We start from the raw sequence: 15,062 nt of genomic DNA on the forward strand, positions 1-15,062 counted from the left end.
TGTCAGTCAGATGGACACAAAGGACTCCATCAAACGCACCAAGGACTATGCCTTGAGCCAAAATAGCAGGCATTCTGTTGCTTCCGATATATCAGAGTACACAGACAATTTCTCAAAACAGTCCCTTCAAGGCATGGCAAAGATACTCCACAGCTCTAAACAACACAATGAGTGTTCTCTTCATTCTGCTTTAGTACCTGTGCTTCAACAAACTATAATTCGAGGTGTTGACATACTACCTGACCCAGTATCACACATGGTCAGTCATCTACCTTCTGTCAACGCTGCTGCAGATACAGATGCAGCCACTTTGGTTTGTCTGTTTGACACAGAATAACTAAACACAGATATCCCATTTATCTCATTTAACACAGAAAACTGTGTCACAACATCCCATCTAATTAAAGCATTCACCATTGTGAACAATGGTGCTTTGGTATGCTAATGAAAAGGTTAAATGCATTAAATGAGTTAAGATAACTTTAGATAACACAGTTTCTTCAATTAACTCTGAGTCATGACGCATTTAACTCACAAATCCAAGTGGCTTCATCTGTACATACTCCACTATGATAATGGACTATAAAACTAATCCTAAACTGAATGCCTCTGCATCACCTTACTTCCCTGAGTCATGCAACACTAATATGCCAGACAGGCCTGGTTTTCCTCAGATTGCAGCTCCTTACCCAAAGCCTGAGAGAACTAAAATATCAGACATCGCCAAGTTCATGGCTCGCCACGAGCTCACCAGCAAAGCTTGATGACCGACCAGAAACCTACAGGGGCTGGAAGAGTACATTTGATGCCGCCATAGCAGATATTGGTATTACAGCTGGATCTACTGATTTAGTGGCTTGGCCCGCAGTCTTCACAACGCATTAGGACTCTGAAATCCATTTACACTGGCAATGCAGCTGCAGGTCTCGTAGCTGCATGGGAATGCCTGGAGCAGAGCTGTGGCAGTCCAGAAGCCATTGAAGGTGCCTTATTTAACCCTTTCGCTGCCAGCCAATTTGGCCAAGTTGGAACTTCTATTGCCAGACCGTTTTTGAACATTTTTTGCTCTTTCACTTTAAGGGACTTTCCTGGGGGGGTCTTTTAGTTTACCCATGAAAACAAGATATTGTTTTTTTCAGGACAACCTAAGCTTTCAAAATATGCTAGAATTTAGTTGTCATTCCAGTCCTGTAAAAAGATATGGGCTTCTAAGTGTATAAAAAAAACAAAAAAAAACAGTTTCACATGATACAAACGCATATATCAGAAGCATAATTTATTTTATGCATGAGAACATGGCAGATTTGGAAAGTTCTGTGTCTCCCGAACAAACCAATACCAAATATATATAATTTTATGGAGATTTCTCACTTCGATAGTTGAAAACTCTGAAGCAGTAAACTACCAAATTTCCAAAGCACCGCTCCACAAAACAGCATACATCTGATTTCAAGGCCAAACATTCCACTTACAGTAGGTTTACCCTAAAAAACTACCCCTCATTGGAAAGAACAGATTCCAACGAGTTCAAAATGGGTAAATATATATTTGTACTCCAAACTACCAAGTTGCAATTCTTTCCTAAATTAGCAGTTTTTATAAAAGTGTTACATTTTTGAAAAATTACCTCAAAGTGTCCAGTCTACAGCATTGTATCTCCCACATATCATTATATACCAAGATACAACACCCCAAATATGAAAGCCCAGGGTCCGCTGAACAGTTTGATGCCCAATATGCATAGGTGGACCTAAATATGTGGAGTATAGGGGCCCCAGAACGAAGACACCCCATATGAGTTATCAGTTCTGGAATTCCAGATACTGCAAAATCCGCACATTTACATCATTTTTCAAGGGGCAAAAGTACAAAAATGTGTGTTCACCCCAGAAAACCATATGTTTTTGGAAAGAACACATTCTGACGAATCTAATATGGGTATGCACGTCTTTCTACTCCAAAGTACCAAGCCGCAAAGCTTTCCTACATTTGGCAATTTTTATGACATTACAGAAAATCACCTCAATATTGCAACTCTGAAGCATCGTATCTCCCACATATCATTATATACCAAGATAAAACTCCCTAAACATGAAAGCCCAGGGTCCGCTGAACAGTTTGATGCCCAATATGCATAGGTGCACCTAAGTATGTGGAGTATAGGGGCCCCAGAACGAAGACACCCCATACGAGTTATCAGTTCTGGAATTCCAGATACTGCAAAATAAGCACATTTACAGCATTTTTCAAGGGGCAAAAGTACAAAAATGTATGTTCACCCCAGAAAACCATATGTTTTTGGAAAGTACACATTCTGATGAATCTAATATGGGTATGCACGTCTTTCTACTCCAAAGTACCAAGCCGCAAAGCTTTCCTACATTTCGCAATTTTTATGACATATACAAAAATCTCCTCAATACTCCAACTCTAAAGCATTGTATCTCCTACATATCAATATATAGCAATATAAAACTCCCTAAACATGAAAGTCTGGGGTACGCTGAACAGTTTGATACCCAATATGCATAGGTACCCCTAAGTATGTGGCGTATAGGGGCCCCAGAAAGAAGACACCCCATACGAGTTCTGTAATTCCAGATACTGCATAACCAGCACATATACAGCATTTTGCAACAGGCAAAGGTACAAAAAACTGGGTTCACCCCAGAAAACCATATATTTTTGGAAAGTACACCTTCTGCCGAATAAAAATTTGCTAAAACTGTCTTTCTACTCCAAACGTACATACTGCAAAGCAACGCTAAAGGCAGTGGTTTATATGATATTTCTGAAAATCACCAAAAAATATTGCAGTTGGTCGCATTTACCTCACCCAATTTCTTAGATACAATTAGAAAACACCCTAAATATTGACACCAAGGGTCTACTGAACAGTTTGATGCCCAATATGCATAGATATACCAAAGCAGGTGGGCACGTGCGGACCCCAAATGAAAATAGTGCTTAAGAATTTTCTCGGCTGTCAATTCGCCTTCTGTGAAGATAGCACTCTGACTCCATGTAATGTGCCGTAAGACCCCCTAACAGTACGAAGACCCCCCAAAACCATATATTTTTGGAAAGTACACATTCTGCTAAATAAAAATTTGCTATAATTGTCTTTCTACTCCAAACTTACATACTGCAATACTATGCTAAAGGCAGCGGTTTTTATGACATTTCTGAAAATCGCCTAAAAATATTGCAGTTGGTCGCATTTATCTCACCCAATTTCTTACATACAATTAGAAAACACCATAAATATTGACACCAAGGGTCTACTGAACAGTTTGATGCCCAATATGCATAGATATACCAAAGCAGGTGGGCACGTGCGGACCCCAAATGAAAATAGTGCTTAAGAATTTTCTCGGCTGTCAATTCGCCTTCTGTGAAGATAGCACTCTGACTCCATGTAATGTGCCGTAAGACCCCCTAACAGTACGAAGACCCCCCAAAACCATATATTTTTGGAAAGTACACATTCTGCTAAATAAAAATTTGCTAAAATTATCTTTCTGCTCCAAATGTACATACTGCAAAGCAACGCTAAAGGCAGTGGTTTTTATGATATTTCTGAAAATCGCCTAAAAATATTGCAGTTGGTCGCATTCATCTCACCCAATTTCTTACATACAATTAGAAAACACCCTAAATATTGACGCCAAGGGTCTACTGAACAGTTTGATGCCCAATATGCATAGATAAACCAAAGCAGGTGGGCACGTGCGGACCCCAAATAAAAAACAGTGCATAAGAATTTTCTCAGCCGTCAATTCGCCTCCTGTGAACATAGCACTCTGACTGCATATAATTTGCCGTAAGACCCCCTAACAGTACAAAGACCCCCCAAAACCATATATTTTTGGAAAGTACACATTCTGACGAACACAGAGTTGCTAAAAATATGTTTCTATCCCAAATTATCAAAGTGTAAATGAGGCTAAAACATTACATAAGGAAAAACAATGCAAGCATAAAACTGCAATAAAAATCACAAAAAAGCAAATACAATTAGGAAAATCAACGAAATAACAAAATAACTGATCCGACAGCGTGGTTAGAGGTCAGAATGCTTGATCCAGTAGTCATGCTGTGAAATCTAAAGTTTTTAGGGAAATAACATAAGGGAAACTTAGAAAATGAACTAAAAAAACAAAAAAAAAAACCCTATAAGTGTGTGTTTGTGTATGCATGGATGTACAGCTCTAAAAAGTGTATAAATATTTGCATATATGTATTTGAGTATGTAATATATGTGCAAAAGTTTGAAAAATCAAAAAAATCAGAAAATCAAAAAAAAACAAAAAACTACTTTTACTAGTATGTGTACTGTGTATATGTAAATGCCTGTAAATGCCTGTAAATACCTGTAAAAAAAGGGGCACTTCCCAAATCTAGATGAAGAGGAGTCCTTTTCAGTGCTTTTCAGTTGAAACACGCCGAGTCACAGCACCAGGAAGTGCGTGGGCGGAGCAGGAACATGTGCTGTGCTGATGCTTGGGACATGGAAGCTGCTGAATCGGTTGCTGCTGTTGCTGCGTCTCTCTGCGACTCTGGAGTGGAGGATCGCCGATCTTTTTCAGGTAAGCTCGTTGCCTAGGGGGTTCTGCTGCTAGCTGCTCCTCTCTGCACGCTGATTTTGCAGTGTGTGCAGAGAGAGAGCTGTTTTAGTAAAGAACGTAGCTCCTACGTTCTTGGCACTTAAAGCCTTTTTTCAAAGAACGTAGGAGCTACGTTCTTGGCAGTTAAAGGGTTAAAAGACTGCAAAGTTTTCCAAAAATAACTGGAAAAGACCATCAAAGTTTCAAGACCTGAGTGACCACTTGCTTGAATTTCAACTGGCAAAAACTGATCCTCGCTTGCTAGGTCTCGGCTATCTTGACACAGCTCATGGTGTTAACCCAATTATAGCAAAGCTGCCATATGGCATTCAAGAAAAGTGGGTAACACAAGGTTCAAAATATAAAGAGAAAAAACAAGTGTCTTGCCCACCATTTACATTCTTCTGTGACTTCATCAAACGGATTGCAAGGATGAAGAATGATCCAAGCTTTATATTTGGTGAGTCAAGTTTTCCTAGTCCACCTAGTACCACCAAGGTACTCCAGCATCACAACGGGCCTCATGATGCTCCTTATGCCCAACGCCTTGACCTAGGATGGGTCATCGTAGGAAATGTCTGTAGCTATAGTAGAAAGAAATCCACTTATATTTCTTCTTACAAAACCCATGTACTCTCAAATGGGTGTAATACTTATTTTGAACCATGTCCACACCATTACTGTGTGAAAGAAAGACTTGAAAGGAAAGAGTTTCAGCACATCACACAGAGTAGTGTGGATTCTCACCAGTCTCAGGGAGACACTCTCAGTAACACTGTATTCAAATCAACCAGCGATGACTGCACAACTCATAACTGAGGATAAAGAATTCCTTCAGGAGAAGTCGAACAACTGGGTAGCCCCTTTATCTTCCTGCACACAATGGCAACATTTGCCTGAAAATAATTAACAATCAATCTCTGGCCTCATCTGTTTCAGTCAAGAACCTGTGGTGTTAATTACAGCCATTCCCTCAGTGCAGCATAATGTTGACTTGTTTGGGATATCCAGAAATATGCATCTATGTACCAGGTGTCTGCTTGCAACAAGCCCTCCACTACGCATGGAGTCTTATCAGTGGGGAATAACTTCTATGACCCACTTAGCATAGTGGCTTCAGTCAACTTTCAGTGTAAACTACTGCATAGAGAACTGACTACAGAAATCCATAACTGGGACACCCTCTATCAGTGCACAGCATTTCCACCACTCTTAGCTCAGCAGATCACAAGACCAACATCTGCCACCAGTCATAACAGTAAAGCAACATGGTTGGCAACACCAGACTTCTGCCAAGAAGATACTTTTTTTAAGTTCTACTAAATATGCCTTTGAACTCAGACCCAGAAATTCTAAATCTTACTCCACACACTCTTCTCACACAAGAGACTGTCACAGTCCCAGTTTCTTCAGGAGACTGTCTGCAGCAGACATTACGAACGTCAATGGAAAAACATCCAAAATCTTTCCAATGTGTTGTGGAACCAATGGAGAAAGGAATATATAACTGTTCTTCAGACTCAGAACAAGTGCCATGAGGCAAGGTCTTCCGAACAAGCAGGTGATCTTGTTCATCAAAATGAACTATGGGACTTGTTATAAGATCTACATCCAGTGATGGCGGGAAGTAAAGTTAGCCAAATGTGACACTACCTGGCTTTTTACAGAGCTGGTACTGCACATACCAAGAGAAGACACCACTTCTCCTGATGCCTTGCTCTGTGATGTCTGAACATTAAGACTGATATAATGGCACAAGATGTCTACAAAGGACTCCAGCATTGTTATGCATGTTTTTGTTAACTTTTTCTCATTGCAGGTCCCTGGAGTACAGGAATCGCCATATTTCAGGCAGGGAGTGTTATGTTATATACAACTTGTCTTTATTGTATTGTTATTGTTGTGTGCTGCATCTTTCTCTATTTGTCTTCTCCTCCCCCTGTAGTCCAGGAAGATGTTGTGATCCTTAACCCCCCTCCCCTCTTCAACTGTTCCTAGTTTACAGTTAGCAGCCATATTAGGTGCTCTTTAACTGCCTAACCAAACCTGGTGAAATAAATATTCTCTGATCTACTTGTCTGATCTATGTTTGGAGATTTTCATCAGTTTTGCTATACATTTCAGCAAATTCTGCATACTTGTGTCAGTCCAGTTCAACTGTCTGTAGAGATCTGCTAATAACAGTGAGTTGTGTCCTGTAAAGGTCCTGGCCCAGATCCAAGGGAACTATCACTAAGGACAGTGGGTTGAAACAGAACAAGGGGTACTCCATTAACCTGATGCTTGATACAGGTTCAGCTGTTTCTATACTACCAAAGGATATTTTCTTGAAATACTTTGCAAAAGATCCGCTTGTTGCACCTGCCCTGAAACTGGTCAGTTACCTAAAGGATCCAGACCCTGTGCTGCAAAATGTGACTTTTACATTGTGAATAGGGGTACTGCTATACTTGGAAGGGATCTCTTTGCTGCATTAAACCTACAATTAGTTGATGGTCTCATTACTACAGCACCAGTGCCTGCCACACGGCCAGTGTCTAAAATTTCACCACAAATCAACACTTTGGGTTGTGCCAGGAACTTTGTACACAAAATGGATGCCGATGTGGTAACTGCAATTCATTCTTGTGTTACTTGTCAGAATCATGACAAAACAGCTATCACACAAACGCCACCACTTCAGCCAGTACCATTTCCTGATTCAGCATGGGAAAAACTTACTATTGATATTGTGGGTCCTTTTGCAGTTGCTCCTATAGACTGTAGATTTGCTATAACCTTGATAGACTATTACAGTAAATGGCCTGGAATTGCATTTGTTTCTCATATAACAACAGCTACAGTAATAACATTTCAGTCTACAGTCTTCAGCAGAAAAGGTCATCCAAAGGAGTTAATATCAGACAACGAACCACAATTTGTCTCATCTGAGTTTGAAACCTTTCTGAGAGAGAGGAATATTGTGCATAGAAAATCTTCAGTGTATTACCCACAAGCAAATGGAGAAATCGAGCGATTCAACAGAAGTCTGAAAGAAGCACTACAGACAGCAAATCTTACTGGGAAATCTTGGAAAGTATTTACAACAGAGTTCCTACATAACTACAGAGCAACGTGCCATGCAACAACCCAATCATCTCCAGCTGAATTATTACATGGCAGACAGATGCACACTAAGTTACATGTTGCAGACATCAAACCTACAAAATACTATGCCTACAAAATACTATGCCTACAAAATCATCTACTGCTGACACTGCGAAACATCAACAAGCCAAATGCAAGGCTTATACTAACAGAAAACATGGTGTCAGAGAAGTACACTTTCAGCCTGGATCTTTATTCAGAATTAAGAAACCAGGAATACTGAAACAAGGACAATCTATATTTACTACCCCACTTGAAGTGAGATGCCAGCGAGGACCATGCACATATGAACTGTCTGATGGACGCATATGGAATGCAAGTCGTCTTGCTCCTGTTAGATATGACTTTGGAGAAGCTCCATTGATGAAGGACATTTTCCTACTCCTGATGAGAACTGCAATAGGCCTAAAGAAAGTGAACCTATAAGGCTTACTGAGAGAATCAGAAAACTACCTGCATGGACCAAGGACTTTGTGATGTGAAGAATGTATAATATTATTTTAAAATGCATACTGTTGTTGCTGTTTATTATAGTTGTCCAAATGCTTTCCTACTATAGGGGGAATATGTTGTGTTTATACAAATGGCCTGTAGATGTCACTGTGCTCAAGACTTATACTGTGCATACTTTCTATACAGCTTGTGGTGTTAGAGTTGCTTACTGTTGTGTAATGGCTGCATGAGCCTGCTAATAAAGCACTGTTATACTCTACTCATCCGCGGCTACCAAAACATAACACCAATCAGATATTTGAATTATTTGAATTATTCCTGCTACTTGGATGCAAATGGAGAAATGCAGCAAACTTCCTTTTTGCAAATGAAAAAACTTTTGAAATATAAAGTAGGATATGGGATCATATTTTTTTTTGAATGGCATTTTTCTCATTTAGCTGCCCTTATGCAATCCTAAAACTTGTTTTTCTCATTGCAGGGAAGAAGACAAAGGTATGTTATTTTTTTTCATAAACAATGTGATAAAACAGAAATAGCATATATGCTTGTAGGCAGTGCTAGAAGCAGAGTTAAAAAAAAAGTGCTGGAATGTATGCTTCTAAAACCTATAAGCCATATAAAAGGCAACAATGACACTGAAAGAAAAAGAAAAATACAATTAATGAATGTTTAATGAATGTCTACAAACTAAGTTTTCTCTCTGTACCCAAAGTATTTCTTAAGGTCAGTAACAGTGCTTAGAAATTTCGCTGCATTACATTGCTTAAAACTATCACATGATGGCAAGTTTATTCTACATTACAGCATGTATTATTATATTGCAGCTGAGGTTGAAAAGAGGTCCATAAGAAAGTTCGTTTAGACATTTACTGATATAAATGTAGTATCTAAAAACTCCAGTGGAAGGGCAAATACATAAACTGTCTGCTCAGTGGCGTAACTAGAGTTTGTGGGGCCCCCCTGGTGGACAACTTTCGCTGCCCTCTCCATTTATATTAATCAGTGGCAATGCCAATATTAAATAAACATTTTTTCTTTTTGAAGTAAGAATAACATATATGGAATACATTGAAAATGAATTTAGATAAAGGAAAAACAAATTGAACAAGGGCTGAAGAATTTGATCATTGCCTGCTATCTAGATAACTAGGGCCCAACTTATCTTACCCATGTGCAGTTCTATTTAACATAATTAAAGGGAATCGCTGCCAGAGGGAAAAGGGGGGGGGGGGCAAAAGGGAAAGGAGAAAAATGGAACAGGTAAAACAAAGAAAAGTTATGAGAACACAAAAGAAAAACATAGACAAACATAAATTATGGAAGCAATTCCAAGTATAATACCCCCCAGAATTCATAGTAGGATGGCACAGTGGCAATTCCATGTGTAATACCCTACAGAATTCATAGTAGGATCGTGGTACATAGGCAATACCATGTATAATACCCCCGAAATTCATATTACAATGGCACAGAGGCAATTCCATGTATAATACCCCCCCAGAATTCATATTAGAATGGCACTGTGGCAATTCCATGTATTATACCCCCCAGAATTTATATTAGAATGGCACAGAGGCAATTCCATGTATAATACCCCACCAGAATTAATGGTAGATTCACAAATGATACCCACTGAACACTTTTTTTATATACAGTCAACAGCCTCAGCACATGTATAAAAAAAAAAAAGTAAACATCACATCTTAAGAGTGAATCAGTAATATGAGATGCAGCTATTTAGCGGACTGTCCTGCTATCTATTTGCTCTCTCTCAAAGGCTCCCCTCTCTACCGGACAGTCAGGGAGGCTGGCCACGGCAAAGTCATTTCATTCCAGCCAGCTTTCGCCCTATGGCTGCTGTGTGCACGAATCAGTGTGTATGAGCTGAACAGACGAAGAGCATAAGCTTCAGAAATGCTTCTTGCATCAGTGACTGTGCTTGTGAAAGCGGGGGCGAGGGGTGGGCTCACAGATTCAGAGGGTACACGATGCCACACAGACACAGACAACGGTTCTTACCCAGCAGTGAAGTTTACTGAACAATAATAAAGGATAAATAACTGGGCATGTATAAACAGTCAGATAACAAGGTATAAATCACACAGTAACAGTAATATTGCCTAACCTAAAACTAGCTCCTGCTAAATATTCCCCCACAGTCCGCGAAGCAGCCTGGCTGCCCCTAAATGTTCTTTGGGGTGCACCCTTAAGTATTGCGCAATACTATTTGTAATCCACAGGTAATGTGTCCTTCTCTTTACACGAGGCTTCCCTGTATGCAGTTCCAAGCCCAGCGAAGTATGTCTCTAGCAATGTACTGTAATATACAAAATGTCACTGGTATGCACTATGATGCAGCGAAGCTGCGCTTACAGTTCCTTGGGTGCTTTAAGCAAGCTTTCCATGCTTCCTTCTGGATCCACAGGTCTTTCCACAGCCAAAACCACACAGACAGGAAACCCTGGATCATTCACTGCAAAACTGTCCTTAGGTGCTGCAGAAGGGAGACACACATCACTTCCTGTTCCTCTCAGGACTCCACCTCCTTAGATAATCTGTGATGCATTAATCGAACTTGTTCATACAACCCCAAACCTGTAATTACAGTTTACTAGCAGACTTGTGGGGTTCAGATCACTCCCCTAAATTAGCCTTATTCATGTTTTGAGAGGTGAATGAATATAAACTTTCATTACTTTACACAGCATTGTACTTATTCCATTTCCTTTGCGGCCACCTACTGACTGAAGTGACTAGTACAGGTAATTAAATACAAATATATTGTAGAACATGGCTTCATACCCTTACATGCCACCCCACTAAAACATTGGCGTCCCGACAGCTTCACCAAATAAACTCATCTGCTGCATAACGCTGAGGGGGAATACCTGACGTGGAGCGCTCCGACCTGCGTAAGCCTAAGTTTTCTGTACTTGGTGTAGGAATAAGGCCCGGCTCCTCCCGAGGTGGTAGAGCATTCTCAGGGGTAGCCTCCGCTGCCGCCCCATTGGGAGCGGGTGATTCACTAGTTTGTGAAGGAAATGTAGTAATTACACACCATCCTACATCTCTTGGACTCAGAGGTTTCGAAGGTCGCTGCTGAACATCTCCAGAATTGTCTGTCGTGGGGCAACTCTCTGAGAGACAGGGCCTGAGCATGTTGCGATGTAATCTTCGAATCGGTCCATTAGAGTTTTCCTTTTGCAAGTCGTAGACTGGGCCTTCCGGATACACCTGCCTCTTTACAATATATGGTTGTGGTTCCCAGCGGTCATCCAATTTATCTGTGGGCCGTTTAGCACGCACCAATACTCGGTCACCCGGCGTCAAGGGTGCAGTCTGCACCGGTTGGTGATCCCTAGTGGTTAGTTGTTGCAACTTCTCATTGACCAGCCGATATACAGTTCTCAGTTTGTCCTGGTTCTCCTGCACCCATGAGTCGACTGTCCTAGGGGACTCTTCCGACAGTGGACCCAGATTCATTTCCGCAACTTCCTGTCCTGGGCGACCAAACAGTAGCATATGTGGAAGCGTTCTGTTGAACCTTTCACAGGCTCCATTTCCCTGTGGGTGATATGGCGTCGTCCTTGACTTCTCCATCCCATACAACCGACATAGCTGCTCCATTAACTTCCCTTGGAAGCAAGCTCCTTGGTCGGAATGAATCCGCTTCGGACATCCATACACCTGTATGAAGTGTTGACACACTGCACGGGCAGCTGACCCTGCCGTCTGGTCAAGGGTGGGTACCGCCACAGCGAACTTTGTAAAGTGATCAGTCATCACAAGGCAATATTGGTGTCCACTCACTGACTGACCAATCAAGATATAATCAATCATTAAGATTTCCAGTGGCGCCGATGTCTTAATAACTTGACTTGGTGCTCTCTGTTCAGGAGGTTTCGCCAGCTCACATGCTCGACACTTCTGACATACTTCACGGACAATCTGCTCCAACTGCGGACAGTACACTAATCTCTGTACCCACTTGTATGTCTTCTCCACGCCAAAGTGGGCACCCTTCTCATGTCCTTCGAGGGCCACCTTACAAGCCAGGTTACTGGGTATCACCATCTGCCACCTTTCCTCAAGATCAGTAGGTAGAAACACCTTCCGGTACATTATTCTATTTCGGATTTGCAGCCGATCCCACTGTTGCAACAGCTTCCATCCATCTGAGGACAAGCGACTTCGCTCTTCCATTTTGGGCCATATCCCTGTCTTCACCCAATGTTTGATCTTCTTTAATTCAAGATCATCATCTTGCACCTGAGCCCATTCTTCCTCTGTCTTTCCCAGCAACACCGTGTTATGGGTAGCCACCCCACTTGAGCTTGCTACGGGTGGCTGCCGTGGCACTTGGCCCAGATCGGGTGTCTCAGTCCCTTCATCTTCTTCATCCACCTCATCTGTTGGGGCTTCCCAGGTGACTCTGGACAGGGCATCTGCATTTGCGTTCTCCTTACCGGCACGGTACTTGATGGTATAATCAAACTTTGCCAGCCTTGCCACCCATCTCTGTTCTAAGGCGCCCAGCTTTGCATTCTGCAGGTGAGCCAAGGGGTTATTGTCTGTCCTTACTAGGACCTTTGCTCCCGTGAGATACCCCGAGAACTTTTCAGTCATTGCCCAGACCAACGCCAACAGCTCGAGTTTGAAGGAGCTGTAATTTTCCGGATTGCGCTCAGAGTCCCGTAGGGAGCGACTAGCATATGCAATGACTCGTTCTTGCCCGTCTTGTTCTTGGGCCAGCACCGCTCCTAATCCATGCAGACTTCCATCTGTGTAGAGCATAAATGGTTTGTCATACTGAGCATATGCCAGGATGGGGGCACTGATCAGGGCTCTCTTCAACTCATCAAAAGCCTGCTGCTGCGACAACCCCCACGATATGGGTCGTGTCTTCGGACCCTGGGCGGTCCCTCTCAAGAGCTCGTGTAGTGGTCCGGCGATCTTTGCGAAGCCTTTTATAAATCTTCGATAATATCCAGCCAGTCCAAGAAACGCCTTCACTTCTCGAAGTGTCTTAGGCTGTGGCCACTTACTCACTGCCTCTATCTTACTCTCTGCAGGATGAACTCCCTCAGCTGATACAACGTGTCCCAGATACTCTAAGCTTGTTTGAAAGAGATGACACTTCCTCGGTTTGATCTTGAGACCATGGGCACGGAGTCTACTTAACACTTGCCGCAATCTTCTCAAATGTTCTTCAAACGTCGGAGCATGGACTATTATGTCATCCAGGTAGATCAGAATTGACTCAAAGTTCAGTTCACCCAGGCAGTGTTCCATTAGGCGTTGAAATGTACCCGGAGCATTTGTTAGTCCGAAAGGCATTCTGTTGAACTCATACAACCACATAGGTAAGATAAAGGCTGTCTTCTGTCTATCCTTTTCTGCCATAGGTACTTGCCAGTAGCCACTTGCCAAGTCCACGGTTGAGAAATACTTGGCCCTCTGTAGTGCCGTCAGGGACTCTTCAATCCTTGGCAGGGGAAAAGCGTCCTTTACTGTGGCAGCGTTTAACTTTCTATAGTCCACGCAAAACCTCAAGGACCCATCCTTCTTCCGCACCAAGACCACTGGCGCCGCCCATGGACTCTGGCTCTCTTTGACTACTCCACTACCTAACATCTGAGACAGCATTGTCTTCACCTCTTGGTAGAGAGTGGGCGGAATCTGCCGGTACCTTTCTCGAATTGGAGGAGTATCCCCAGTCGGTATTTCATGTTCTATAACTGTGGTACAGCCAAAGTCCTCTTCACACCGGGAAAAAGTGGATTGAAACTCCCATACTACAGCTTCGATCTTCTCCAACTGGTCGGCGGTGAACTGGTCGGCGTCGATCTTCATTTGCTCCAAGATCCGCCTGCCATTCCATTCAGGCGTGGGCTCTTCCACTGAGTTCTGGTCCACTGCCAGGGTCCAGATATCATTTTCAACTGACCGTAGGGCGAATTGTCTACCTGTGAGTGGTACTCCTTGCAGAACATGTAGCTCAGCCACTTTCTCTCCAGCATGAAAGGTAACTTCATGGTCGTGTATGTTGACACACCGGACTACCACATGACCGTCCATTACTGTCACAATGGTTCTGGCAATCACTGGGCTCCGTCCAGCTTCTGACACACCCAGTGGCTCTACTAGCACTCCTATCCCATTCAATTTCCGCCAGCCTCCGACAGGCATTCGTATAATCTTTTCCTGTCGCGGGGGTACGATACAGGCTCTTCCATATGGGGCATACACTGCTCCCACTGGCTTATCTTCAGGGGTGCTTTTGCAGATACCGCAGGTCCGGATCAGCCTCTGGAATACCCTCTGGGTAGGCTTGTGGGAAGTCGTTTTCTTCCAGTAGCCCGGTCCCTCCTTTGTAAACAGGAGCTGATCTAGCCCTCTCAGGACATTCATCCCCAATACCACGGGAGCTCCACACCGAGCCGGATTCTCTACCAGTACCACTCCCTTCCGGCCGACGTCCTGTCCACATAGCTTCATCCGCATCCAAGCCACTCCGAACACTGGTATAGCAGTCTGATTTACCGCCGTCAGCTTAATCACAGTACCCTTGTCAGGTTTCAACAGGTGTCCGAAGTGCTTTTCGAAGAACTCCACTGGCATGGTGGTAACTTCTGACCCTGTGTCTATAAGACATCCCACCATCTGTTCTTCAATTTGCACTGTTAGGTAGGGGCTTTCGGCCACCAGGTCCCGGGGGTCATTAGGAATAGCTTGGCACCTGGCTTCCCCCGCGGTGTGCCCCACTACCGCGAGGGATTCCCGTTTAACGGCGGCTGTTCTGGATGTAGGCCCCTTTGCGGGCATTGACGGGAGATATGTCCTCTTTCTTGA

General features: G+C 42.8%; 1 protein-coding gene across 3 annotated transcripts in view; it reads left to right on the forward strand.

The window, feature by feature from the left end:
* tnnt2.L (troponin T2, cardiac type L homeolog) overlaps positions 1-15,062 on the forward strand; it is an 85,784-nt gene that overhangs the window by 8,045 nt on the left and 62,677 nt on the right. For all 3 annotated transcript variants that reach the window (XM_041583033.1, XM_018248142.2, NM_001089040.2), the window contains 1 exon segment: positions 8,689-8,702. In XM_041583033.1, coding sequence (XP_041438967.1) covers positions 8,689-8,702 — 14 coding nt within the window.

The sequence above is a fragment of the Xenopus laevis genome, chromosome 2S (genome assembly GCF_017654675.1).
Source record: "Xenopus laevis strain J_2021 chromosome 2S, Xenopus_laevis_v10.1, whole genome shotgun sequence".
Taxonomy (NCBI): domain Eukaryota; kingdom Metazoa; phylum Chordata; class Amphibia; order Anura; family Pipidae; genus Xenopus; species Xenopus laevis.